Source organism: Entamoeba histolytica, genomic scaffold, assembly GCF_000208925.1.
Source record: "Entamoeba histolytica HM-1:IMSS scf_1104750516399 genomic scaffold, whole genome shotgun sequence".
NCBI lineage: Eukaryota > Evosea > Mastigamoebida > Endamoebidae > Entamoeba > Entamoeba histolytica.
In genome coordinates this window covers 56,048-82,953 of record NW_001914897.1, presented here as the reverse complement: position 1 = coordinate 82,953, position 26,906 = coordinate 56,048, and the positions used below count along the sequence as shown (strand labels likewise).

The window sequence follows — 26,906 nt, the reverse complement described above, 5'->3', positions numbered from 1 at the left end:
TAATTGTATTTAATTGCGTGTTAATTAATCAAATTCATAGTTACAACACTCTTGTATTGCTATTGTTAATTTTGATTTTAATATGTCTTTGTTTGAATAAAATGGAATTTCTAACCTATTAGCACATGTATGTGCTGTTGGCATCATAGAATCAGGATTATCATAATGAATAGAGGCAATAGTAAATGGTAATGGAGTTCCATGACTACTTTTTAATTGAACAAATCCACCGATAGGTGCTCTAGAAGAACCAGTAACAAATTGAATAAATTTTCCTTTTAAAGAATTTTCCATTTCATTAATAATTTCCCATAACCATATAATTTGAAGTGATTCCTTTGTATATCCATCAAGTACAACATTTCTTTTAAGGTCTTCAATATCAAAATTATTTCCACAAATAATTCTATCCAATTCTTTTTCATCAAATAGTTGAATAGTTGATTCATCAATAAGAGAATAAAACCCTTTTTTAATCCATTTTATTTGTTTTTCTATTCTTGTATTAAATTTATATTGAAGAAGTAAATCAATATATTCTTTTTTATTTTCTTGAGTAACAAGAATATTTGCTCCATTTGTTTTTAGTTCAACTTCATGAATTTTATTATTAATTCTTTCTGTTTCTGTAAATGTTAACCCCCATTCAGTAACATCTTCTAAAAACAAATTATCTATTTGTTGACTCATTTCTTTATCAAACATTTTGACATCTTTTAATTCATTTCTTTTACTTAACAATAATCTTAATACAAATAATGCTAAATGAAAATCACTTGTAAATCCATCATAAATCATTTTTGCAAGACATTTTCCAATAAATATAAATTGATTTTTCTTAAAACATTGATAATTTGGAACAATATAATTATTTTCTATAATAAATAAATCTTCTATTCCATTACTTAATTCTTTAACAAGAAGACTATAACATTCTTTCAATAATCCTCCATTATCATTTCCTTGTTCATGTTTAAATTCTATTTTAAATAATCTATCCCATTTTTCTGAATGTTTTATTTGTTTAAATAAAGAGTTAAATACATTATTTCTATCAATAATAATTTTCATAAAATGGTTATAAATCTTATGTTTTCCAATTTCTTTTATTAAGTCTTGATACTTCATTTCAAATGGAAGAAATTCTCTATGTTTACTAAGAAATCTTAAAGAGCTACTTAATGCAAATCTATTTAATCTTAATTCTTTTTCAATAAACCATTTCATTTCTATTACAATATCTTTAACTATTTCATTATACTCTTCTTTTATAACATAACTAAGTAATAATAACACAACTCGACACACTAATTCGTTATGATATTTTTTAACATAATTCAAAAGATTTGAATAATTTTCAATGATTACATATTCTTCTTCCATTTCTTTTTCTTCTTTTTTTTCTATTTGTTGAGGCTCTTCTTCTTCCATCAAAATATCTTGGGTTAATTGATTTACCTTTTCTTGAACAAGTGATGGAGAAATATTCTTTTTTGAAATATTTTCTAAAAGTGTTTGTAATTCCTTTATTTGATTTAGTGGTTGTGTTGTTATAGTATCATGTTGAGACACTTCGGAATTGTTTTGATGATCACTTTCTACATTAAATTGCATTTCATCATTATCATCATTACTTCCGTCATTATATTCTCTTACAATATGATATTGTGGATCAATTCTTTGGCGTATTTCATTGACACCTAATTCTCCAAAAGTTCGTGGTAATTGCAAATATTCTCCATCACCAAGAATATATTCTTGTGGTGGTAAAATTCCAAATTCTAAATTTCTTAATGGTATTCTTTGGTTTACTAATCTAACAAGAAATGGTGATGTACTTCGTTCTATTTCTTCTTGTTCATTTAATGTAGAAGGAACTAGTGTTAATAACATATAATACAAGTCTAGTAAATAGTCTTGATTTAATTCTTTTTCATGTAAAACTTGTATATTTTTCTTTAAACATTTATCAATAAGACGTTGTGTTTTTGATTCAAAATGAAGTTGGTTAGAATGTGATCTATTTCGATAATACCTTCCAAAGATAGATAATAATTTTAATATGTAACTTTCTTTATTAATTTTAATTTCCTCTATTTCTAATATTTGAGGTAAATATACAACTGCATTGAGAATTATTGAATTTTTCATGTTAGCTTCAACCATCATACATAAATTATCAATTATCATTTCATTAATTTCTGAAGATATTTCTGAATCTTTTTGTTGATTAACATCATTGACTAATTGCCAATATCTAATCATTTTCTCATCAACTTTACTTTGAAGAATTTCAATAAATAAATCATTGACAATATATTTCATAAAATTATTATATACAACATTGAAGTTAATTTGTGAATTACAGAATAATGAATTTATCTTCTGTAATATAATTTTACGTTCATCTTCTGTACAAACAAAATATATACTCAATGCTTTTTTGATGTTAAATTCAGGTACAGTCTTTGAACTAGAACTTATCCATGTTTTTTTGAGTGTATTTGAATTCATTTCCAATTTATTTATCCTTCTTTGTTTAAATTCTTCACACGGGAATTTTCTTATATTATGTGATAATTGAATACCTCTTCTCTCTTCACTTCTTCGTATTCTTGGAATATTATGTTCTTGATAATAATTCATTACTGCTTCTATTCTATATTCTTCAGGTAATTGCATTAATGTTTCAGTATCAAATCCTTGAGGAATAGGAACTACACCTAACCCAGGAATATCAATAACATGAACATTTTCTTCTTCTGTTTCTTCTTCCTTTTTATCTTCTTGATAGTCGATTTTTATATTCATTCCTTTAAATTTATTCATGAAACTAATAATTGTATTACATCCATCTTTCATCTCTTGTTCTGTTAGAATTTCTTGATACATAATCATTAATGATTTCATTTCTTTCATTTTATCAATCTTATTTTTCTCACTATATTTGATAAATCTTTTTACAATATCTTCAATTTCTTCATTAATCTTAAGAATATGTACAAGTTCTTTTAACTCTTTTATTTCACTATTTTCTTCTTCCATTTTTTCTTCTTTGTTTGAAATTTTATCATGTTCTTGTGGTGTGTCTTTAACTTGGTCACTAATAATTTTAATAACCTTTCTAATTTTATTTAAACAATCTTCCTTCCATTTAATATCCCAATTCCCTTCCAACATCCCTTTTGTTCTTTTAGTTATAAAACTTTCTTGACATAATTGATAAAATAAAATATCATCAGTATCATTCTTTATTTCCATTGATTTTCCTTTCAATGTTAAGTAAATATATTGGTTAAATATATCGTTATTTTTATTCATAGGTTCATTACATTGTTTTCTAGGTTCTTCAAATAAACAAATGTTTTCTTTATTCTGATATAATCCAAAATGTATAATATCAGATATGTCAAGTTCAGAAATATTACTTCTATGAAATAACATTTTAATAATACTTCCTTCCTCAGTATTGATATCAATATATCCTTCTTTGTAAATAGTAGAAAGCATTAAAACATCTTGTTTGTTTAATGAATTACGAAGTATAATTTGAAGAATTCTTTGTTGGTATTTACGGAATAATAATACTGTATTATTATTAATAAATTTCATGATTAATCGAACTACATTCATTTCTTCATTATATTCTGTAGCATCTAATCTTTTAACTAAACACTGAATCAACATTGAAACCAAATCAAGATTATCAAGATAAATATCATATTTTTCATTTTCATCTTGATGGAAATTAAGTATTCCAATACTATGTATTTGTAATGGAAATTGAATGAAATCAGCTATTTGACATAACATTAATGCACTAGTTAAACTAATCCCCAAAGTATTTTTTGATAAAAGGATTTCTTTTAATATATCTTTATTACATAATTCAATCATTGGTCGATATAATTGAATATCAATAAGAGAAACTCTATCAATAAGAGAAATTAAAGTCTCTTCACATCCTTTAATAATAAGACTACTACCTTTAAATACCTTAACAAAAGAAGCTTTTGCTGTAAAATGTTTATTCTCATTAAATCGTGTTAAATCTATATCATCATAAATATATCCCACTACAGGAAGTAATTTACGTTTAATTGAACAACTTTTTTCGAATTCTTGAATTAAAATATCTTTTATTTCTTTTGGTGTATGATTGATTAATGGATGACCCAAGAAAGAATCAATTTCATTTAAATCAACAAATATTCCTTGATTAAATAACTGTGAAATTATTTTAAATGATACTACTTCAGGAAGAAGAAAATTAATAATAGTTTGTTTAAAAGTATTGTCACAATTGAAATGTTCAATAAAAGAAGGAATTGATTTAAGAATATAATGATATATTAATTTATCTTTATTACTTTTGAGTGGTGGTATTTTATTCCACAATAAAGAAATAATTTTTCTTTGATGTTTATAATACCATTCTCTATCTCGTTTTCTAAGTGGAGTTTCTTTTTGTTGAAGAAAGAATAATAAATATAACAATCCATTTCTAATTGTTTTCTTTTTCATAAATTCTTTAATAAACATATCTTCTGGAAATCCTCCAATAGTTTCAGTCATTAAATCAATAATACAATTAATTTTTTGTAAAGTATTATCTGTTTCTTTATCAATAGAATTATTAAATATTCTAGTGATTATATGAGTATTATTACTAGCTACATAATTTATTAAATCAAAAGTAATATCAAGTATCTTCATAATTTCTTCTTTTTCAATAAAATTGTTTTGATTTCTTTTTGATGAATTAGCATAAATAAGATTAAAATGAAGTAATATTTGACATAAACTATCAAGTGAATATTCCTGTCTTTCTTTTAATTCTTCCTGTGTTATTTGAACAGTAATTTCTAAATTATTAAAACTAAAATATTTATTGTATCTATGAATAAAGTTTGGAATACATTGTATTGGAATATATTTCTTTAAAATAGAATCAAAACAAATTCTATAATCACTATTTCTACTTATTTGTTTTTTATTCATTACTTTTTGAATTGCAAACCATTTATATCCATCTTTTTTAATTGAATCATTAATTTCTTCAAAGTCAATTTCATTATTAAATGGTTCTTTTTGTTTATATTTATAGTCAAACTTAATAAAATTAATTGATAAATCCGATTTAATAGAATCAACCATGTCTTGAAGATAAGTATTAAAAGAACATGTAAATATTGATATATTTATATATTCATTAATCATCATCTTAATGAATGCTAAACAAAAGTGTTGTTTCATATACTTTATCAATTTAGAAAATGTTGGTTTTACTTGATCAGCATCAAATAATTCTGTATATTGAATAATACAATCAAATAAGATAAATAAACAAGTAATAACAGCATTGTCCTGTGTTTGATCTATTACATCATTAATTATTTGAACTAATTCATCAAATTGTGGTCTAAATAATGAATTCATTCCAGTCTTACATTTAAACTGAAATATAATTGGAATAAATTTAATACAAAAACCTCTTTTGGATAAATTAGATTTTAAAATACTAATAACATACTCAGAGTCTGTTGGTTTAAAACTATTCATACGTAATAATTTATCAATAAGAGTAACTTGTAAATCAAATTTAACCGACTCTGAAATATCAATAATATGTTTAATCTGTTCAATCACTTCATCAGATGAAGAATTAAATAATGAAAGAGAAACAATATCATTTCTTAAATGAATATCAATTTGATCACATTGATATAAAAATAAAGATAACTCAACTAAACATGGAGGATTTCTATTTAATAAATGAGACAAACAACAATGAATAAAAAATATTACTTCTTTATTCAATTGTTGTTTCAATGATAAATTAAGATAATACTTTGTTATATCTACTAACATACTCAAAATAAATTCATTAGAAAAATTATTAGAAATAAGTTGTAAAGAATCATCTCTATACTCTTCATCTTTCATCATTTCTTGTAATAATTCAATATTACTTAAATTTTTTGCTGCTTGAATAATATGAAGAAGATGTTCACAATTTTCATGGGAGTATTTCATATATTTTAATTGAGCTCCAAGTAAACTATCCTTATTACATATTGAACAATAAACTCTTTTTATATATTCTAAATACGTTTCACCATCATTTACTTCATTATAACAAGCTTCATTTATATCATTTAATACTATATAATCTGGGAACATTGAAATTATTGAAGAAACAATTTCAGGATATTGACAATAACAAAGTTGTTTTACTTTGGGAGATAATTTAATATAAGAAAGATGTCCAATATTTTTGAGGTATAACAAACATTCATTAATATTAGTTCTTTCTGTCTTATCAATTTCACAAACAATAAAATGCCCAATCAAATGAATATTTATTCGTTTCATTAAATAATCATTAATATTATCTAAGCATTTTTTAAAAGAACCTTCACTTGGTATTGAACATTCATTGATAGACATTATACTTGACTTTTTCCACAATGACGTTTCATTGCTTTCTTCATTTCTCTCTTTAACTTCTTTCATTAATTGAGTTTTATAGTTTTTCTTTTTCCTTAAAATTACTTAAACTATCTTTCTATTTTATTATTTTTATAATTTTTTAAATAATGAATTAACCAATTAACATTGTCAAATTCAACTTAAATTAGAAAATGAAATCTTCAACATTATTACTAGTTGACTTCTTTGGTGTATCATCTTGTTTTGTTTCTTCATCAACTTCTTCTTTAAAATCATCACCAAATGATGGAAGTTTATCTTCATCACTTTCTTGTTTTGGTACTTCATTTGGTTGAGAATTAACTTGTTCTTCTGTAGGATTGTCAGAACCTCCAACGTTTTCTTGTTCTTCTGTAGGATGGTCAGATTCTCCAATATATAAATGAGAAACACTAGCAAGATGTTCTAAATCAACAATGTTTACAGGTGGAATCATTCTAACATCTTTTTGATCTTTTTCACCACGATATAAATTAATTTCAGTAGCACAATTATATTTCATTCCTTCTTCATCAATGAAGTCAAATGAAAGATAATAATTAACACTAAAAATATCAGCAATATTTGTTAGTGTTGGAGTTAGTTGTAAATTTTTTAAGAAGAATCTAAGTGGAACAATATCTCCTTTTACTAATTGACCATCAACTAATTGAATATTCTTAAAGTTAGTTCTACTTTTTTCCATTAAAGGTCTTCCAATAGATTCAACACGAATAACATTCATTTCAACTCTACAAATTTTAACATGTAATAAACGAATAAATAAACTACCCATAACTACATCATTTAAAGCATAAGAATTCTTTGATAATTTTAAGTCTAATTGAATGATTTTTTCAATACCAAGTTCTTGATTAATTGGTTGAATAAGACTTGGAGTATGTGGAATAATTAATGCAAATTCTTTTTCTTGTGGATTAATATGTGATTTTGACATAATACGAACACTTAACACATACTTTAATTTTAAGAATTTACCATTATATGATTCATATTGATTTAATGGTGCAAATTCAAAAGGATACATAACTTGTTGGTTTGTTAATGAATTTGGACCACATAAATCAACTGAAGTATCAATGATTGTTTGTGGTTTCATACCACTTTGGCATTCTACATTATTAATTTCATTGTTTTTTTTAATTTCATCTTCAATAAAAATTAAAACAAACCAAAGATTCCTTGTAAAACTAATTTGATACCGTTATGCATAATTGGTTTCTTAATATTTCCCATTTGAATAAATACTTTTCCTTTTATTGATTCTTGTGGTGTAAATTGAACTAATTCAATAGTACCATTTTTTCTTTCTACTTTAACTTTAGGTTTTATATGATCATCATCAAATAAAATTTGAACCGTTGATTGTTTAGATGCAGAACCACCAAATAAGAATGACTATATTGTTATTCGTTTTACTCTCTCAATAACCTTCTTTATTGTATTATATTTTAAAAGGAGAACTACAAACCATTCTTTCTTTAATATTTTTCAGTTTCTTTTTGAAAAGTCTTCATTTTTTTAATTTTCTTTTTATTCTTTATCATCTCAGAATTTTCTTTTTCTTTTATTATATTTTTTATTATTTTTTATTATCCTTTTTTATTATTTTGAATTATATAACAAAAAAATTTATTATTAATGAAAAAAATTGTGTTATATGAATTAATTCTGTCCACGATTTAAACTATTTCCCCTTTTAAAAATTGTTCTTTTTCTTTCCATTTGAGGTGGAACAGATAGTTTATCATCTCCACTTGGCTCTTTGTTTATTGTGTCTATTTGACTTGCTCTAGAGGATATAGCATCTTTTCTTTTTCTAACATCGGTTTGTAATTCAATAATTTCTTCTCTGGACTTTAAGATCCTTTGTTGGTACCCTTCAATAATTTGATCAAAACTCTGAATAAGATTTCTAATACACTTGTCATCAGGCTGATCAAGAACAACACCAAGTACCTTATTCTCTTGAATTCCAAGGCTTTGTCCAATTTTTCCTGTTGGATCAATTAAATAACTAAATTCTTCTATGAGTTGTGTATGTCCTCTCCTTTTAAAGAAGTCACAAAAACTTTTAAACTTCTCTAAATTAGATGAAGCAAATTTGTTAAAATTTTGGATAATAATCATTCCTGTTTCTCTTAGTAATGATGGTTTAATAAGAGTAGTTAATGGGTGCTGTGGATTAACTTCATTTTTTGAAACTGAGTCTAATAAATTTGTTACAAAAGAGTATTTTCCAAGAGCATAATCTGTGATTGGTAACATATACTTTTCTTGGAATGGTGTAGATGATTGATTAACACATGACTGCGTAATTTTTGTTACAATAATTAATGACCTAAGAGAACTAGGTGATGGTTTAGTGAGCTTTGAAGAAAACTTTAATGGAGTTAATAACACTGGATTAATTAATCGGAGAAATACAAATGCTCCAACAATTTTTAATGACTCTTCATCTCCATAACGTTCTTTTACAGCAAGTCTAACTTTGGTAAAAATATATGTTAGTTCAGGACAAAACTTCTTTGATAAAGTTGTGACAGTATCAAATAATTTATTAACATAATTCACAACAATTTCAATATTCTTTTTAGCCTTCTCATCTCCAACTTTACTATTATCAATTTCAAGTGGTTCAGTATAACTATTAATTTCTTCTAATAAAGGATTAATATATTCAACCAATAAATCTTCTGTTAATCTTCTACACATAGCAGCAGTGACATATGTCACTCCTTTATTTGATCTGAATAATTGTGTTTCAGACACTATTTCTTGTCAATATTACTTTTTTATTAAATGAACAAGTTAAATTATAACAAACATGTATATTCTACTTCTGTTTTTAGTTCATTTCCTAATATTTCACAAAGTATTCCTCGTTCATAAACAAGTTTAACAAAATTATCCCAAAACTCAGGACTATCGTCAGTATATTCTCTTACAACTGTTTTAACAAAAAAATAATCGTATGTTTGACAAATCTAAATATAAGTATCATTATCTCCAGATGACATAAATGACAAACTCTCCATAAGGTTGATATTCTTCTAAAATCGTCACGGGATAAATTATCAGTCATTTTTTGTTAAATTATTAAGATCTTCTCTATATTTTTTTCATTTTTGGAAAAATAAATAACAAGAAAAATAATAATACAACTTATAAAAAAAGACTTCAAAATTAGATTTCTTAATTCAAACTTTCATAATCGTTTTTGCTTGTGCATTTTCTATAAATGATAAATGCTAACAATACGATTGCAAGTATTAAAAGAATACCAACAATCACACTGACACAAATAATAGCAATGAGAGTCTTATCATTAATACCATCATTGCTTTCACTATCTGATGAATTACCTGAACTTGGTCCAACAGAAGAAGAATGGCTTGATGACCCTTCTGATGGTTCAATTGGTTTTTCTGATGATTCTTCTGATGGTTCAATTGGTTGAGGTTGACTAGAAGAAGAATGTTCTGAAGATTGCTCTGATGGTTCAATTGGAGTATTATCAGCAACAAAAGTTATAGTAAAAATGGATGATGACTCTTCTGAAGGAATGACATCAGAGGCAAGAATAATTTTATACTCTCCATTAACTGTATATTCAACGCCTTCTTCAACAAGAGAACAAGTATCTCCAATTTGAATATATTTTTGATTAGACAATCCATTAGCTTTAGTATTAATAGCGACTTTACCTGTATTAATAGCTGTATAACCAACAACCACTTTCTTTCCTTCAAAACAAATAGAATTCTCAAGAATAGCTTCTGGTCTAAAAACAGCATTAATTACAGAAGGTACTGTTTCCACAACTTCAATTTTTTGGTATTCTGCATTAGTTTTAGCATAACTAAATTGAACAGAATGAATTCCAGCTTCAGCCTTGATAGTAACAAGTTCAGTACTATCTTGTTTTAAATCAATGGTTTGTTCAAGTTTTCCATCAACAGAAACCTCAACCTTCCAGTTGACTCTTCCAATGAGTTGATAATAAACAGTATTGTCAGTTGTATAAGTATGAACAGGGAATGTCAATGGAATAAATTCTCCTCTAACAATAGTTGCATTCATTTCATTTTCTGAAACAAGCATTTTATCAGCAATAACAGTAATTTCTTCTGTGGTTGTTTCAGGAACAGAAACAAAGAAAATTCGAGTTTTTCCTGTTTCAACAACAAATTCATAAGGTAATTGACTTACTTCTGACAATGAAGAACAGTCTGTTGTTTCAGCAATACTAACATCTCCATGACCTAAAGTGTGGAAAGTATATCCAACTGTTTCTTTTTCAGCAGTAATTTGAACCCAAACACCTTTTTTTCCATCTAAGGTTGTTCTTTCATTAAGGTCTTCAATATAAATGTTAGTTGAACCATTAATAATTTGTGGGTTCTTGCATATGTCAAACTCAGCAGCATTAATTAATGCAATGAAGAGAATATATAAAAAGAACATGGAATAAACTTTTTAAGTTCTATTTCTTTTCATTATGATTAGAATTTTCATTAATTTTCATATTTTTTATCAAAAAAAAAAAAATAAAAAGAAAACTTAATAAAAAATAAATGAGCAAGGAAGAAACTATTAAAAATGTCAAAGAATTAAGAAATAAAATGGGGATTGTTTGTTTTAATGACTATTTAATAATTTAAAATGAAAAGATACTAAATGAAAAGACAATAAGTATTGACTTAGAGAAATGCTCTAAAGAAGAAAAAATACAATTTGAATTATTAAAAACTATTCTTCCAACTTTTCAGCCATATAAGTCATACTAATTGACTTTTAATATTACTAAAATTAATTGTTTATTGCTTTAAAATAGAAGGTAAATAATATAGTAAAATAAACCTTAAAAATAAAGCAAATTAATTTTGCAGTATAATAATGGTTCGTTTTAATACTAATTAAAACGAGGGGATAACTGCAATTGATAAAAGTAAGATACTGATTAACTTAAATATCTGTATTAATATTATAAATTATAATAAAAATATTATAATAAAATAATTATAATATATTGAAAATAAATGATACTAAAATTAATAATAATATAATTATTTATTCAAAACTATAAAATCTCCTTCTTTATGAACAATTCCATCTTTTTCTAATCCTTCAATGATTTCTTCTAAAGTGTATTTAGTTCCTTTAATAACTTCTTCACAATTTTCTATTGATAAAGAACCATTATTTTTTCTAATTCTTCTTAATAATTCTGCTCTATATGATCTTCTTGATCCTTCAAATTTACTTTGTTTTGATTTTGCTGTAATTCCAGTTTTTTTACCAGTTGCAACAAGAGCACCATAATCCATTAAAGCGTTATGCCAATCTCGACTTCTTCCCAAAGGGAGACATTTATTTGCATAAGCGAATAATATATTTTCAGGTGTTTTTTCATCAAGAGAAAGTTCGTGAATAAGAATTCTTCTAATATTAGCGTCTACTGTTGCAATATCTTGATTTTCAGAAAAAATTAACACTGCATTTGCAGTATAAGGACCAATTCCTGGTAAATTTAATAATTTATCAACACTAGAAGGTATTATTCCATTATATCTTTCACATACTTCGATAGCTAAATCTCTTAACCTTTTTCCTCTTGAATTAAAACCCAATCCATTCCATTCTTCAAGAACATCAGCAAGATTTGCCTAAAATAAATAAATATTTTTAATTTTTTAAATTTAAAATGATGAATCAAACTTTTGCTAAGTCTTGAATAGTTGGAAAACGAATTAACCATGATTTATATTTTTCTATTACTCTCGTTACTTGTGTTTGTTGTAACATTACTTCACTTACAAGTATTTTATATTTATCTGTTGTTTCTCTCCATGGTAATTTTCTTCCTTCTTTTTCATAAAATTTAAGTATTTTTTCATGCATTTGTTTAATTTTTAATGGGTCTATTTCTATTGTAATTTTTTGTTTATTTGATTTTACTCCTTCAATTTTCTTTTTTGTATTATTCAGTTTGTTTTGTCTTTTTTCTTCATTTTCAATAAGTTGTTCCCATCTTCTTTTCATTGACTTCCGTTGAACTATCTTTTTTATATTTTTTTTTTTGAACTTTCAAATAAGAAAAAATATATTCTCCCCCAAAATTATCAAAAATAGTTTAATTTACATAATTTATTTCTATCAATTTGAAAATAATTACTAAGTTAATACTTACCAATTCATTTTAAAAATTACGAATTAAAGAAAAAAAAAAAAAGATAACAAAGAAAACTCCAAAAAAGGAAATTAAAAAAAAAAGTAAAAAATAATTTTTAGTTCAAATATTCTAAAAGTTCTTCATGTCTTCTGAAGAATACTCATATGATGAACAATATGAAACTGATACTGAAGATGATCAAGTTCAACTCAAACTTATTAGTAGAACAATAGAAGGAAAAAAAGTAAATGAAAGAGTGCCACCTGTATTTGTATTTGCATTAAATGCAGGGAGACAAGAAACGATAAATGAAAGACAATTACCACCATATATTTCAATACAAGACTCTAAATTAAATTTTAAATCTAAAATAGATGGTTCTACTGCTCTTCATATTGCTGCTGAAACTGGTAAATCAAATTTTGTTAAACAACTTCTTGCTGCAGGAATTACAAAAAGTGCTCAAGATATTAATGGAAATAATGCATTAATTAGAGGAGTTATTGCAGGAAGAACTAATGCATGTGTATATTTAGCAAGAAAAATGAATAAAACAGGAATTGATTCACAAAATAATTTAGGAGAATGTGCAATTTATATTGCATGTAGAAGAAATAATTTAAAATTATTAGAAAAACTTATTAAATATGGAGGAAATGTTAATATACAAAATAATAAAGGAATTACACCATTAATGGTAGCATGTTTTTATATGAATTTAGAAATGATAAATTTATTAATAAAAGCAGGAGCTAATATTGATACTGTTGACTCAGATAAATCAAATTGTTTACATTATATGGCTAAATCAAAAAACCTTAATAAAATAACTAATTTCGGTGCTTATTTCGACTATTTTAGAAAAAGTGTTACAGCAGCTGAAGCAGCAGATATTAATGAAAAACAACCATTATTTTATGCTCTTCAAAGTGAATGTGAACCATTAGTTAATTTTTTTCTTAATGTTACTTCATTAAAAGATGTTAGATTAGTATATAATGAAGAAAACACAATTGCAAAGAAAGAAGTTATTGAAGTTAAATCTAATACTGATGAATTTGGATATGTTAAAGATCAAACTCAAACAGAAGATGAAATTAAAAAAATAACTTCACAAGAAAGAGAAAAAAAATGGGAAATAATGTTAGATGAATGGAATAAAAGTGGAAAGGTTCCAAGAGCTTTATTTCATAGAGTATATAAATTTGTTCCACTCAATAAAAGAAAGAAATATTGGGAAATTGAATTAAAAATAAATCAATCTATTCAAGAATATAATGGTTATTTTGCTCGTATTACTGAATTACCAGAACGTGGTAAAGATGACGAACAAATTCATAAAGATGTTATGAGAGCTCATCAAAATAATATTCATTTTATGGCTAAATTTAATGATGGTCAAAGAACATTATTTAGAGTATTAAGAGCATGGTCTATGCAAGATGACTTAGGTTATGTTCAAGGAATGTCTGATCTTTGTGGATTTTTAATATTAATACTTCAAGAAGAAGAAGAAGTTTATTGGGGATTTAGTGCTTTAATGAATAATCCAAAATACAATTTAAGAGAAATGTTTTTACCAGGATTTCCTGGAATTAATAAATGTGCATTTGTTGCAATGAAAGTTATGAAAAAATATCATCCAAAAATATTTTATCATTTAAAATCAAAAGAATATGATTTTGATAATTGGAAAACTTATATGTTAGAATACTTCATGTTATGGTTCTGTAGGTGTTTCCATCCCGAATTTGAAGTACGAATTCTTGATTTAATTTTAATGGAAGGATGGGAAATTGTATTCTCCATTTTTAGTGCAATTCTTCATTATTCAAAAGGTTTGTTTTTTGTTTTAATCTACACTTTTTCTCTTTTAATTTTATCTTCTTTTTATTTCTTTAATTCTCACTTAATTAGTTGAAATATTAAAAATGGATGAATATATTTTTATTGATAAAGCTTTGGCTGATCCTATGACTCTTATGGGTAGTCAATTTGATCAAGATAAATTTATTAATTTTGTCAAAAAAGCAAGAATCACTCCAAAAGAAATTAAAAAATGGTACAATATTGCTGGTACTTTACATAAGAAATAGTTCATCAAATTTTCATTTTCTAACTTGTAGTTTTGAAGTATCTTTTTCTAATTGGTTCATATTCTTCTTTTTTTTTAATTAATATGCTGTATTTTCTTTATATGGTTATAACTTCATGTTTATGGTATTAATGTAATAAATTCATTTTCATTTAAATAAATAGAGTTTGTAATAAAAAAATAAATTAGTTTGAAACATCATTTTAATTCAATAAAGTTTTAGTCTTTGAATATTTATAATTAATGTTAAATTAAAAAGAAAAGATAAAAATTCTTTAAGAAAATCCTAAAATAGATATTGTTTTTGTTTTAATAAAAGAAGTTAAGTTAATTTAAATATCTTTATTCAAAATTTATGAAGAAGAAGATTATTTAGAAATGGTTGTTAGTGATGTTGTTATTTGAAATGTTTAAAACGAGTTATTCCATTGAATAACAAATTTTAATAATATAAAAATTATAAAAAAAAAAGAAATATTTTCGTTATATAAAACAGAAATTAAAAGAACTTAAAAGAAAAGATGAGTATTTATATTGGGTTAGGTTGAAGAAGATGGCTGAAGAAAATGTTTCTATCAGAAATGAATTTTCCATTTTACATAAAAGATGGGAGAATGATACTGAAATTGATATGACAAATAATGCAAAAGCTTGGGAAATGAAGAAGAAGCATATACTTATTTATACAGATGCAGGAAAACCAATATTTAGTAGGTATGGAGATGAAATTAAATTAGCTCCTTTCATGGGTACATTAACCGCTTTATCTTCTGTAGTTGCAGATTTAAGTGATTCTACAGATGATGTTGTTTGTGAAGATGGAAAAATAATTATTTTTCATTCAGTTGGACCTATTGAAATTGTTATTGTAGCAAAAACTGGAGAAACACCACAACAATTAAAGATTGAAGCAGAAATGATTGGAAGAAAACTTTGTTCTATTGTTCCTTATACTACCATTTTATCATTATTTCAAAAGAAAACTTCATATGATTTTAGAAGACTTATATTAACTGAATATGACCAAATGAAATTTCTTATTCATTCAATGAATGTTTCAACTGCTATTTTGTATAATGCTGTTAGTATTTTACCATGTACAATGAGAGAACAAATAAATGATGTTATTATTAATTTAGTAAATACTTGTAATGATAAATTAATAAATGACAATGACTCAATTGTATTCACTTTATTATTTAATGAGTTAAATCTTATTTATATCAATCAAAGATCTGGTTGTACTCTTTCTCCAAAAGACATTCATATTTTAATGACTTTTGTCCAAGGATTACCTACAATAAATGATAAATGGGTTCCAATTGGATTATATGACTTTAATCAATCAGGACAATTATTTGTTTTTTGTAAATTTTTTACAAGTAAATTATCATTAGTACTTTTAGCAACAAAAAATGAGTCATTACCAATAATTAGTACTTGTGCTGAAACAATTGAAAATGAAATAATAAATGTCCCATTTATCAACCAATTGATTAATGGTCCTTCAGTTGATGTTCAATTTGAAGAAAGTTCTTCATTATATCTTCATTATATATTTGTTAAAATTGAAGGTGATAATGCTCAATTACATGAACCTGAATTTCAAGAACCATATAAATCAAGTTATACTGAACAAAAAAGAATTCATAGAATGTTTAGAACTGTCTATGATGAAATGAAAAATCAAAATTTAAAAGAATATTGTAGTAAAGGTGGTGTTGATTGTATTTATGCAACATTACGTTCTGATTATTTCTTTTGTGGTACTTTTAATATTCTTCTGGAAAGAGACGAAGTTATTAATCGTGGAAATAAAATCATTAGTTTGGTTCGTTCTAAACTTGACACTTTATTTATAACACCAACTAAGAAAGGAAAATACAAAAGTTTCCTTTGGTAATTATATTTTTTTTTTTAATTTCTTAATGACTTCAAACAAAATTATTAATATCAATCAAGTGGATTAAATACTTTCTTTCTTTGTAAGATAACTTCAGGATGAACCTTAATGAAATTTTTTAAAATACTACAAATTAAAGGACTGTTACTTATTGGTTTTTTTTCTTCTTTCTGTTTCAATTCTTTAATTTCCTTTTTTGTTTTTCTCATTTTTTTTTCATTGTTTAATTTATTGCCTTCTTTTAATATTTTCTCTTCTGAATTTATCTGAACTTGTGACTCATTCATCTTCTTATTAATTAATCATTTTAAGATTCTTTTTTTTTAAAAGTTTATAAAAAGACAAAAATTGGGAGATAGAAAAAATCAATTTGACAAGATTGTTCTTAATGCTTCAACACAAGACTTAAATTCTTCAGTACTTTCACATCCAAACCATATTCTCTTTTTGATTTCTGGTACATCAATGTATATTGTTTCTGTAGAATCTTCAGTACCAAAATCTCGAATATCACCTATTAATGTAAATGAATAAAATGATTTATCAATAGAATTACTTACATTACCTTTCTTTCTAATTACTGGTACATCAGTAACAACAACACCTCGATATAAAATAATTAATGTAAGTTTTTTACGTGAATTAAGTGACATAGATAACTGATTAATATCAGTTTTATCAAATCTATCTAAAGAAGCAATTCCACAAATTCCATTCTTACCTTCAAATAAAGGCATAATAGAAGTAAAACTAAATGGAAATAGAAGCTTGAGTGCATCAGATATTCTTTCAATTTTATTGATATCAGAATATGTATTAATTAATTCTTGAAAAATAGCTAATTGGCTATGAACAACTTCTAATTCTTTAACTTCTTGTGAGTCTTTCTTTGTTATTTTAATAAAATCATCTACATAGGCTTGATATGTTCTCACTCTAAAATATGGATAAACAAGCATTTGTAATACACTCATTTTTTTAGTCATCTTTTGTTGTTTATCAAATTCTTCAATTACTGGAAGAGGATATAATTCTCTTCCAACTTCTATTTCATCTGTCATACCAATAGAACATAACTTAGCAATATTCTTTGGAACATGCCGAAGGTAGTATCGATAAAGAACTAAAAAGTGAAGTCCAGAGTTTAATTTTTCTCCAACCTTCTCATCAGCTTTAGCCTCTTGTAATGATGAAATGAATTTTTGGTGATGTTGAATTAATACAGGAATATGATCAAAAAGTTCTTTCAAAACATCAGGACCAAGTATTTGTTTTTTAGTCATAATTTCACTAAATTCACTTAAACTAGTTAATACTCCAACATAATTACATTCGTCTTGAATTAATGATTCTACAAGTGATTTAATAGATTCTGTGTTTCTTTTTACCTCATCTTCATTCCATGATTTTTTTTCAATTTCTATGATTTTATTTAATGTTGGCTTATATAATGGTTGTGGGTTAGTTTTAGGAAATTGATTAAGATATAATGAATAAACATCTTTTTTACCTGTACCAATTGTATTAGCATTTAACTTATTAATAAAATATGTGTATTGTTCTGTATATAACAAATATTCTGTTGCTTTTTTTGCTTCGTTAAATACATCTTTGGGTGCATTTGAAGTAACTTCAGATAATTTTTTTAAGATTGATTGTTGAATTTGATAAGATAAATTAACTTGTCGTTCTGAGTTTCTATCCAAAAATTGATCTTTAATAAAATTTAATGCTTCTAAACGTACTTTAGGTGTCAATTTATCAAACTGAGATTCATACAATCCTACTGATTCAAGAAAGTCTAAATTTTCTTCTGACCTTTCATCAGAAAGATAACATCTCAATAATCGTTTCATAAATGAGTCTTCAAGTACTTCTTGTAATGTTGGCCATCCCTCAAGAATTGCAGTTTCTGTTGCTGCCATTATTCGTGTAAATGATATACTAGTTTTTTGTCGATTCACATTTTCTTTTTCCTTAACTTTTATAATTTTAGTAATTATTTTTTTAGAATTAATCTTTTTACACTCATTTCAAGTTAATTTTTTTAATATAATTTTATTTTTTTCATAAATCCTAAAAAAAAAAAAAAGAAAGAATGTTATATAATACTACAAAAAAATATGTAATTAACAACATTTTTTATCAGATTGTTTAACTTCATCATTGATTCTAATTTCTTGTTCTTTAGTCATAGAAGATTGTTTTTCAAAAGCAAGAGAAGAAATTTTATCGAATGCTTCTTTAATTCCAGTATTATTTTTAGAAGATACAGGGAAATATAAATAATTTCTTTGACGTACAAAATCATTTATTGTTGATTCAGGAACAACAGAAGGTAAATCACTTTTTGATCCAAGAACAACTACAGGAGTTGATTCTGGTGCACTTGACAATGCAATAGATAACCAACTTTTAATACCTTTAAATGATTGAAAATTACTAACATCAAACACAAGAATAATACATGACGCATTTCTAAAATACATAGGAATAATACTTTGAAAACTTTCTTGTCCACAAGTATCCCAAATACGTAATTTATAACTTTCATTATTAGGTAATTTAAATTCACAATCAACAAATGATGCTCCAACTGTTGCAGATTGTTCTTCATTGAAAGTTCCTTTTGTAAATCTTTGAATGATACAAGTTTTACCTACTCCAGAATCTCCAATAATGACAGTTTTACAAATCTGACTCATCTGGATGTTTTAAAGTTCTCTATAAAGTTCCTAATTCCATCTAAAAATAACTCCTATTGAATTTTTATTAAACCCTTTTTTGTTATGTATTTAATTGGTTTTATATAACAAAAAAAAATCATAACGAATCAATTTAGATCATCTTGGCAAGGAGCTTGTTAATGAGTAATTCACGATTTCCAAATCCTCCTCCAAGAATAAAATGAATCTTCTTGTTCTTTTCAGCAATTTTAGCACCGTTTAATTTGAATGGAGCGAGTTTATTGTTAACTTCCTTAAAGTGCTTTCCAACAGTGTAAATTTCATGAATAAGATCATCAGCACAAATAATGTCTTTGTCTCCAAGAGTTTTCTTGATCATACAGTTGGAAGTAATTGGCATTCTATTTCCATTAATTTTAAGGGCTCCACGTTTGTAAATGAGTTTTTGGACAGTTTCTAAAGTTGGATAACCATAAGTAACATATGGGTCAACAAGTCTTAACATCTTAATGGTTGAAGCATTTGCCTTAATGAAAACAGCGTTGTTAATTTGTCTTAATCTAAGGAGTTTAAGGATTTTCTTGATCTTTGGTGAAACTCCATTAATACCTCTAATTCTAATGGCAACAATTAATTTTGGATCAGCTTCAGCATATAAATCACCGTTAATTTCTGCCTTCTTCTTTGCAAGATAGACAGCTTTCTTAGCAGCTTCAATATCCTTATGGTTTTGAATAGTTCTTTTGATAACTTCAGCTCTGAATGCTTGGCATCTTGCTTTGCATGGGCAAACAGTTTTTGTGCAAGCTTCTCTTTGAACGGCGGTGGCTACTTTAGCACTCATCTCCAACAACCCCTAAAAACCTCGATTTTTTTTAGTTCTCCGGGTTTGATAAAGTATAGTTTTTATTAATTTACTTTTAATTCTTTTATAGTTTTAAGTTTTTTTTATTATTTTGAATTAAAGATAAATACCAAAAAAAAATTAAATAATTTGTGTTATTTAAGAGATGAATATAATTGAAATGCTGTAATTTTTATATCTCGTGTAGTTACAACTTCTCCTTTAATATAGCGATTTATCACCTCTTTACGGGCAAGTGAATATGCTTTTGATATTATCAAAGAGATGTCTGACCCACTTATTTTTTCTGGTAAATAAGATACAAATTGATCAAGATTTATATCTTCATGTTGAACAGAATTTAATTGAGCCAATATAACTTCTTTTCTTTCTTCACCACAAGACAACCCAACTTCAACAGATACATCAAACCTACCAGGAACAAGAAGTGATTTATCTATTTTATCTATTCTATTTGTAGCTCCAATAACAAGAATTCCACCAATAACACCAACCCCTTGCATTTCAGTTAAAATTTGACTTACAACTCTATCAAAAACACTCCCTCCTTTTCTTTCAGAAGCAATTGCATCAATTTCATCAAAGAAGATAATAGATGGACTATTTTCTCTTGCTGTGTGAAATAGATTTTTAATATTTTTTTCTGTTTCTCCAACATATTTACTAAGTAACTCTGCACCTCTAACACTGAAAAATGACATATTATATTCTGTTGCTACTGCTTTTGCAAGAAGAGTCTTTCCTGTTCCAGGAGGTCCATATAATAAAATTCCATGACTTTCATTTGATGATAATATTTTTGACACTTCCTCTTTAATTTGTTTTTTAGCTCCATTACAACCACCAATATCAGACCATCTTACAGTTGGTATTTCTATTGAAGTAGTATGTTGTTGAGATAATTGTTTTGCTATTTTATTAATTTCTTCAATACTTAAAGGAAGTGCATTCCAACTCTTTTGAATAGAAAGACAGTCAAAAAAAGTTAATCCTCTTGGAAGAATAATTGATTCTGGTAAATGGAGATATTGTTGAATACGACAAAGATCAGATGTTTGATAATTTTTTAAGCGGAGAAATGGAAAAGAATCCGATGGAGAAAAAATAGAATCAATATTAAATACACAAATCATTTTAAAGAGTGAATGAGGAAGAGTATTAATTTTAGTTGCAAGAAATGATTGAATTGATGAAGTATATTGATAGATTATATTATAATTAATGTCTGTAATATTATCAAATAAAATAATAATAGGAAGAGCTTTTATTGATTCTTCTATTAATGTTAATGTATCAGATATTGAATAGTCATCTATTCCAATTCTAATAAAATTACATTGAAGAGTTGAAGCAATTTGAAGAACTAAAGTTCTTTTACCAATTCCATTTGGTCCTAATATAATACATTCTTTCATTTGATTTAATTGATTTGATTTTACTAAGAGATTTGAAAGAAAAGAGTAGATTTCTTTACAATTTTGTTCTGATGAAATAAATGTTAAAGGAGATAATTTTGAAGTTAATATTAAAGAAGGAGAAGGTTCAATATAAAATTTTGTTTTTGATGTAATTTCAAAAAAACAAGAAGTTATTTTTTGGTTATTAATACTAGTAATGGAATAAGAAAACCATTTATACGGAGATAATAATAAATTATTTTCATTACCAATTGAATCACTTTTTAATAATAATGTATTTCCAATTTTTATAAAACGATGATTAAAATTTTCCCAATTTTTATTATCATTAAAATACTTAATTTGTTTTTTTAAATTAATAAGAGGATGAGGAGAAGGTTTTACAATAATATTTATTGCTTCAGGAATTGTTTTTATAAAACAAAGTGAAATTTTAACTTTTTTAGGAAATCTTAATGAAATTATCATTTCATCATTTAATATAATTTCATTTTCATTTAAATTTTTATCAATAATAAAGTAACAAATATATTCTTCAAGTATTTTATTCGTTCCACAATAATTTTGAATATTAGAAATTTTAATTTTTGACTTTGATAAAAATAAAAATTTTGAACTATTAATTTTCACAAAATTGGAAATATTTTTTTCATAACGAACATTTAATACTATTTCCATTGAGTCAAATAAGAATTTAATATTGAGAGTTTGATTATACAAAAGAAGAATCAATAAATTAAATAAAAAAAAAAGTTAATAAAATATTATTTCAAATAATAAAATATTAATAAAGAAAATAATAAAATTAATTAAAATAAACTGAAAAGATAGTTTTTCAAAAAATTGAGAAAATTAAGTTCTTAATAATTAAATGACCAACACTGAAATTGAATTTAAAGAATTTATTGAATCAATAAAAACTACAGGACCTAAACGGTTTGTTTAAATATGAAATGAATTATTAAAAAAAAAGAGAATAAGAGATAAATGTAATAATATAGAAAAGCAGCTTATAAAAGTTTAGGAGAATTAACACCAAAATTATCATTTGAAGAAATATTAGAACTTATACCATTATTTCATGACAGTTTAGGAGATTCAGAAAATTCACAAATTGTTTATTTAATTCAAAATTTATTACCTGTAATAAGAAAACTTTATGTATCAGTTTGTTAATTTATTATTTTAATAATATAATTAATTATTATTTATTTGTTTAGGATACTGAAGAATATCGAATTCAAGCAATGCTTCTTGTTGCTCCATTAACTGAACTTGTCGTAAATAGTCCAAAAGCAATTAAAAAAGCAACAGTAAAATGTTTAAAACGAGTTATTCCAATGTTAAATGAAACAGATTTTAGAGGGTATGTATATTCTGTTTCAAAAGCATTATTAATGGATGATAGTGATTGCCAAAATCAAGTATTTGGATTAGTATTAGTTGATGCAATGTTACCACGATTAAGTGAAGAAGAAAAAATACAATTATTATTACCAAAATTACCAGACCTTTTAATGTCTAAAGATCTTTCATTACGTAAGAATACAATTAAAACATATTCTTTATTATCAACACAATTACCAATAGAATATATTGATGGAATGATTGTTCCTGCAATTGTATGTGGTGCAAATGACAAAGATTTTATAGTAAGAAAAAAGGCATCAGAATGTATTACATCAATAGCAGAAATAGCTGTTGATAGTAAAAGTAATTTAATTCGACCATTTTTTTCATTAGTCCAAGATGCAAATAAACCAAATGCAATTGTTTCTTTAAAACAAATGCCACATTTTCTTCATATTATAGGAAAAAAACTTGCTAATCAATATTCAAAAGAAATATTACCAATTCTTGTTAATTTATCATCTGATACCGTTCGTTTATTTCCTGATGCTCCAACATCAGTTGGGAAAAGTTTAGTCTCAATTATTAATTTTTATATGGAAACTAAATCAGAAACTGTATTTACTATCGTTAAAAATTTAGCTAATTCAGGTGCTATAGGAGCAAGATATAGTGTTGGAGTTTGTTTTCAATTATTTATGCCTTATGTAAAAGCAGAAGATACAAGGGCATTCTTTTTAGAATTATATGATTCATTACTTAAAGATGAAAAAGTAGTTCAGTTAGCTGCTATTAGTTCATTAGCAGATGTTATTGGAATTGTTAATCCTGAATATAAAGAAAGATATATGAAATCTTTTATGAGTTTTATGGAAAATCCATTTTGGAGAGTAAGATTACAAATAGCATCAAGTTTTAGTAGAGTTGTTCAATCAGTTGGAGAATCAGTTGATGTTCAAACTTATTTATTTAAATTATTAAATGATCCAATGGCTGCTACACGATCTAAAGCAGCAGAAGTTACAGCACAAGTATATATGATATCATCTAATGAATTTAAACAAAAAGTAAGAAATAATTTTATTGTTTTATCTAAAAGAAATTATCATAGAAGAAAGATTATTATTGAATTTATTAGTTGGATATTTGGAGAAGTAAAATCTATGGATGAAGGTTTAGCAATTTTAGATAATTTCTTTATGCCATTCTTTTTATTATGTGTTGATGATCCAGTTCCTAATGTAAGAATTCATTTATGTCATGCAATTTCTTTAATATCCTCAAAATATCCAAATTTTATTCAAATAAGTAATGTTTGTGATTGTTGTTATCAGTTAATGGCTGATGATGAACAAGATGTATCTTCTATAGCAAAAGAATTATTTGAAACTCAATTAAAAAATTAATTAATTTTAACATATATCATGTCATTGTTTTTTATTCTTCTTTAATTTAAAAGTATAACAAAAAAAAGAACCTCTTTTTGAAATAATAAAATGGTTTCTTTCTCTTTTTATTAACTAATTTATCTATTAAATTCATTAATTTTGAAATGAAGACACAAAACTATCAAAAAGTAATGGCCATGCAGAGTCTGATGTTGTATCATAGTTAGAAAAGTCTAAATGAATTGTTTTTATAAAATCATATAAGTTTTGCCATTCATCTCTATTTAATGGTTTTGTTGAATCAAGTGAGAGAAAAGTTATGAATTTATTTACCATTTCATTATTTTCTCCAAAGAATTGATGAAGTAATAAGATAGAATCTTCTTTTTCCATTAATTTTTGACGATATTCTACATTACATTCAAATGCATAATTAAATAGTCGTTTTCCAGTTAAGTTATCATTTAATGGGTCTTCAGGAATACAATTTTTAAATTCTTTTAATGAAGAAACATGAACTGATTCAAGACCTTTTCTAAATCCGTTCTCATTAATTTTATAATCCTTTGCTCCTAATTTCCATGCAACCCATAAAGCCTTTATAGATCCAACATCATTAATACCAAGGTCTTCAATCATTTGAGCTAATCCTTCTGGTTGAATTTCTCCATCTTTTTGATACAAATTAAAGTCATTTTGAATTGTATTTATTTGTTCTTTTTGTTTTTCTTGTGTTATCTTGGTAGTTTCTTCTTTTTGAGGATTGGTTTTTGGTTTTTCTTGAATTTGAGCTGTTGGTTTTTCTTGTACTGGAACTATTGGTTTTGTTTCTACTGTTTTAGAAACACATTGGGTTGTTGTAAAACTTTTTTTGGTTTTATTTATTGGTTGTTTCCAGTTTTCATGTGGTGAAGATTGTGGAGGAGTTGTTTCAGGACTATTTGTGCATTCTTTTTGATTCTTTCGTTGGTTTCTTTTTGTTCTATGTGATTGTGCAGATCCCATGATAACTTGATAATACGATTTTATTAGATCTTTTTTAAATTTTAATGAAAAGAAAAAATCTAAAAACGAAATTTTTTTGTGTTATTTTTTAAATACAAATTAATTTTGGAAATTAGTTTCTTTTTTCTATTTATTTCTTCTCTAATATAAATTTTTTGATTTGTAGAAATTGATAATCCTATTATATAATGAAGGTTGGTTTTTGATTTGTTTAATTCCAATGATAAAAATAAAAAAGTTATAAATTAATAAATTAATATTTTGATAATCAAAACAAATGTTATTTATTATCTGAAGTAATTGATAAAAGAGTTATTTGAATTTATGTAATTAAACTTAATTTATTTTTTATATTTACTTTGTTATTCTTTAGAAGATAAATAATTGTATTAATCCAAAAAGAGGTTTAATTTGAATGACGTTAGTTTAGTATTAATTTAAAACTATTCATCAAATTATTCAAAATTATTTTTATATTAATATAAAAATTTAATTAATATCAAAAAGGAGTAATTAGATAAGTATAAAAGCTCAAATTCATATAATATTTTTTATGAATATAATTATTATTTTGGAATTATTTTAATATTATTCTTATGCATTCTCACTAATTTCAAATATAGATTATATTCTATCATTTACATTTTATAATATTTCTTGTAAGACAAATGGTATGTTTTGATATAATAATATTTATAACTTCACTGGTATATTCTGTTTTTTTGTTATTTTTGCATTTCATTTATAATTCATCTAATGAAATTATTTCAATATACCTGATTTGTTTGTTGTGAAATTATAGTTTCTTCATTCTTTATTATGAAAATTAAATGTTAACAAGTACTTTATTTTAATCTTTTTCTTTAAATATAATGTAATTTTTATATATAAACTAAATCATTCACTCATTTTTTGTTAATATCAATTATTCTTTTATTTTATTGATTTATTAATTAAGATCCTTTTCCAATGCAGGAAATACAACAAATTTTAATGCCATGGCTATTGTGTAAAACCTTAGGGTCTTGTAAAGAAAAGCAAACAAGACATAGAAATCTAAGGTCATACAACAAAAAAAGAAATGTCAATAGCAATAAATGGCATAACAATTATAACAATAAAGGTAAACGATACACCAAGGAAAAAGGGTTTAGAAGACAAAAGACTCAAAGAAAAACAAATAAAAAACAAGGTAAATACAATAACAATAAAGATTATACAAATAACAAATATAAATGAATAACAATAAATGATATACAAGAAAGAATAAAAAGAATAACAAGTGAATGGAATGAAGGAGAATACGAAGAAATACTAAAAAAATATGAAGGTAAAAGAAAAAGATGGTATGATATTCTTCAAGAAGTATATTCAATTAAAAAGAAAAAGATAATTGAAAAGACGAAAGAAGAGTTTAAAGAAAAAACAAAAGATTGGGAGGAAAAAGACATTAAGGCTATAGAAACAGAAATTAAAAACAAAAACCCAATTAAAGAAATGAATGATAGATGTAAAATTGCAAGAATAA

At 24.9% G+C, this 26,906-nt stretch overlaps 13 protein-coding genes across 13 annotated transcripts, besides 1 other annotated feature; 3 read left to right on the top strand and 10 right to left on the bottom strand.

The window, feature by feature from the left end:
• Positions 1–24: 24 nt before the first annotated feature.
• EHI_010740 (uncharacterized protein) lies at positions 25–6,516 on the bottom strand (the record flags this gene model as incomplete). Its single annotated transcript, XM_647963.2, has 2 exons — positions 25–5,422; positions 5,534–6,516. The coding sequence occupies 2 exons, from the start codon at positions 6,514–6,516 to the stop codon at positions 25–27; spliced, it is 6,381 nt and encodes a 2,126-aa protein (XP_653055.2).
• Positions 6,517–6,637: 121 nt separating this feature from the next.
• On the bottom strand, positions 6,638–7,966 carry EHI_010730 (vacuolar sorting protein 26, putative; the record flags this gene model as incomplete). The annotated part of the gene is made up of 3 exons (XM_647965.1): positions 6,638–7,605; positions 7,665–7,890; positions 7,964–7,966. 3 exons carry the CDS (start codon positions 7,964–7,966, stop codon positions 6,638–6,640), a joined length of 1,197 nt encoding a protein of 398 aa, XP_653057.1.
• Positions 7,967–8,157: 191 nt separating this feature from the next.
• On the bottom strand, positions 8,158–9,577 carry EHI_010720 (Ras GTPase-activating protein, putative; the record flags this gene model as incomplete). The annotated part of the gene is made up of 3 exons (XM_647966.2): positions 8,158–9,263; positions 9,320–9,479; positions 9,524–9,577. The coding sequence occupies 3 exons, from the start codon at positions 9,575–9,577 to the stop codon at positions 8,158–8,160; spliced, it is 1,320 nt and encodes a 439-aa protein (XP_653058.2).
• An 82-nt stretch (positions 9,578–9,659) lies between these two features.
• Positions 9,660–10,959, bottom strand: EHI_010710 (uncharacterized protein; the record flags this gene model as incomplete). Its single annotated transcript, XM_647967.2, has 1 exon — positions 9,660–10,959. One exon carries the CDS (start codon positions 10,957–10,959, stop codon positions 9,688–9,690), a length of 1,272 nt encoding a protein of 423 aa, XP_653059.1. The 3' UTR covers positions 9,660–9,687.
• A 602-nt stretch (positions 10,960–11,561) lies between these two features.
• EHI_010700 (A/G-specific adenine glycosylase, putative) lies at positions 11,562–12,537 on the bottom strand (the record flags this gene model as incomplete). Its single annotated transcript, XM_647968.1, has 2 exons — positions 11,562–12,161; positions 12,214–12,537. 2 exons carry the CDS (start codon positions 12,535–12,537, stop codon positions 11,562–11,564), a joined length of 924 nt encoding a protein of 307 aa, XP_653060.1.
• A 272-nt stretch (positions 12,538–12,809) lies between these two features.
• Positions 12,810–14,763, top strand: EHI_010690 (Rab GTPase activating protein, putative; the record flags this gene model as incomplete). Its single annotated transcript, XM_647969.1, has 2 exons — positions 12,810–14,505; positions 14,585–14,763. 2 exons carry the CDS (start codon positions 12,810–12,812, stop codon positions 14,761–14,763), a joined length of 1,875 nt encoding a protein of 624 aa, XP_653061.1.
• A 552-nt stretch (positions 14,764–15,315) lies between these two features.
• Positions 15,316–16,665, top strand: EHI_010680 (Sand family protein; the record flags this gene model as incomplete). The annotated part of the gene is made up of 1 exon (XM_647970.1): positions 15,316–16,665. One exon carries the CDS (start codon positions 15,316–15,318, stop codon positions 16,663–16,665), a length of 1,350 nt encoding a protein of 449 aa, XP_653062.1.
• A 365-nt stretch (positions 16,666–17,030) lies between these two features.
• On the bottom strand, positions 17,031–18,590 carry EHI_010670 (uncharacterized protein; the record flags this gene model as incomplete). Its single annotated transcript, XM_647971.1, has 1 exon — positions 17,031–18,590. One exon carries the CDS (start codon positions 18,588–18,590, stop codon positions 17,031–17,033), a length of 1,560 nt encoding a protein of 519 aa, XP_653063.1.
• A 204-nt stretch (positions 18,591–18,794) lies between these two features.
• On the bottom strand, positions 18,795–19,370 carry EHI_010660 (Rab family GTPase; the record flags this gene model as incomplete). Its single annotated transcript, XM_647972.1, has 1 exon — positions 18,795–19,370. One exon carries the CDS (start codon positions 19,368–19,370, stop codon positions 18,795–18,797), a length of 576 nt encoding a protein of 191 aa, XP_653064.1.
• Positions 19,371–19,484: 114 nt separating this feature from the next.
• On the bottom strand, positions 19,485–20,286 carry EHI_010650 (60S ribosomal protein L7, putative). Its single transcript, XM_647973.2, has one exon. The coding sequence runs from the start codon at positions 20,194–20,196 to the stop codon at positions 19,504–19,506; it is 693 nt and encodes a 230-aa protein (XP_653065.1). The 5' UTR covers positions 20,197–20,286; the 3' UTR covers positions 19,485–19,503.
• Positions 20,287–20,351: 65 nt separating this feature from the next.
• On the bottom strand, positions 20,352–22,313 carry EHI_010640 (AAA family ATPase, putative; the record flags this gene model as incomplete). Its single annotated transcript, XM_647974.1, has 1 exon — positions 20,352–22,313. One exon carries the CDS (start codon positions 22,311–22,313, stop codon positions 20,352–20,354), a length of 1,962 nt encoding a protein of 653 aa, XP_653066.1.
• Positions 22,314–22,506: 193 nt separating this feature from the next.
• Positions 22,507–24,391, top strand: EHI_010630 (HEAT repeat domain containing protein; the record flags this gene model as incomplete). The annotated part of the gene is made up of 3 exons (XM_647975.1): positions 22,507–22,571; positions 22,637–22,802; positions 22,856–24,391. The coding sequence occupies 3 exons, from the start codon at positions 22,507–22,509 to the stop codon at positions 24,389–24,391; spliced, it is 1,767 nt and encodes a 588-aa protein (XP_653067.1).
• On the bottom strand, positions 24,376–25,378 carry EHI_010620 (uncharacterized protein; the record flags this gene model as incomplete). The annotated part of the gene is made up of 1 exon (XM_647976.2): positions 24,376–25,378. One exon carries the CDS (start codon positions 25,376–25,378, stop codon positions 24,527–24,529), a length of 852 nt encoding a protein of 283 aa, XP_653068.2. The 3' UTR covers positions 24,376–24,526.
• A 956-nt stretch (positions 25,379–26,334) lies between these two features.
• Positions 26,335–26,906: part of a repeat region that runs on past the window's edge.

Excerpts from the sequence above, each read along its gene's own strand:
- EHI_010650 (XM_647973.2), bottom strand. The coding sequence starts at position 20,196 with ATGAGTGCTAAAGTAGCCACCGCCGTTCAAAGAGAAGCTTGCACAAAA.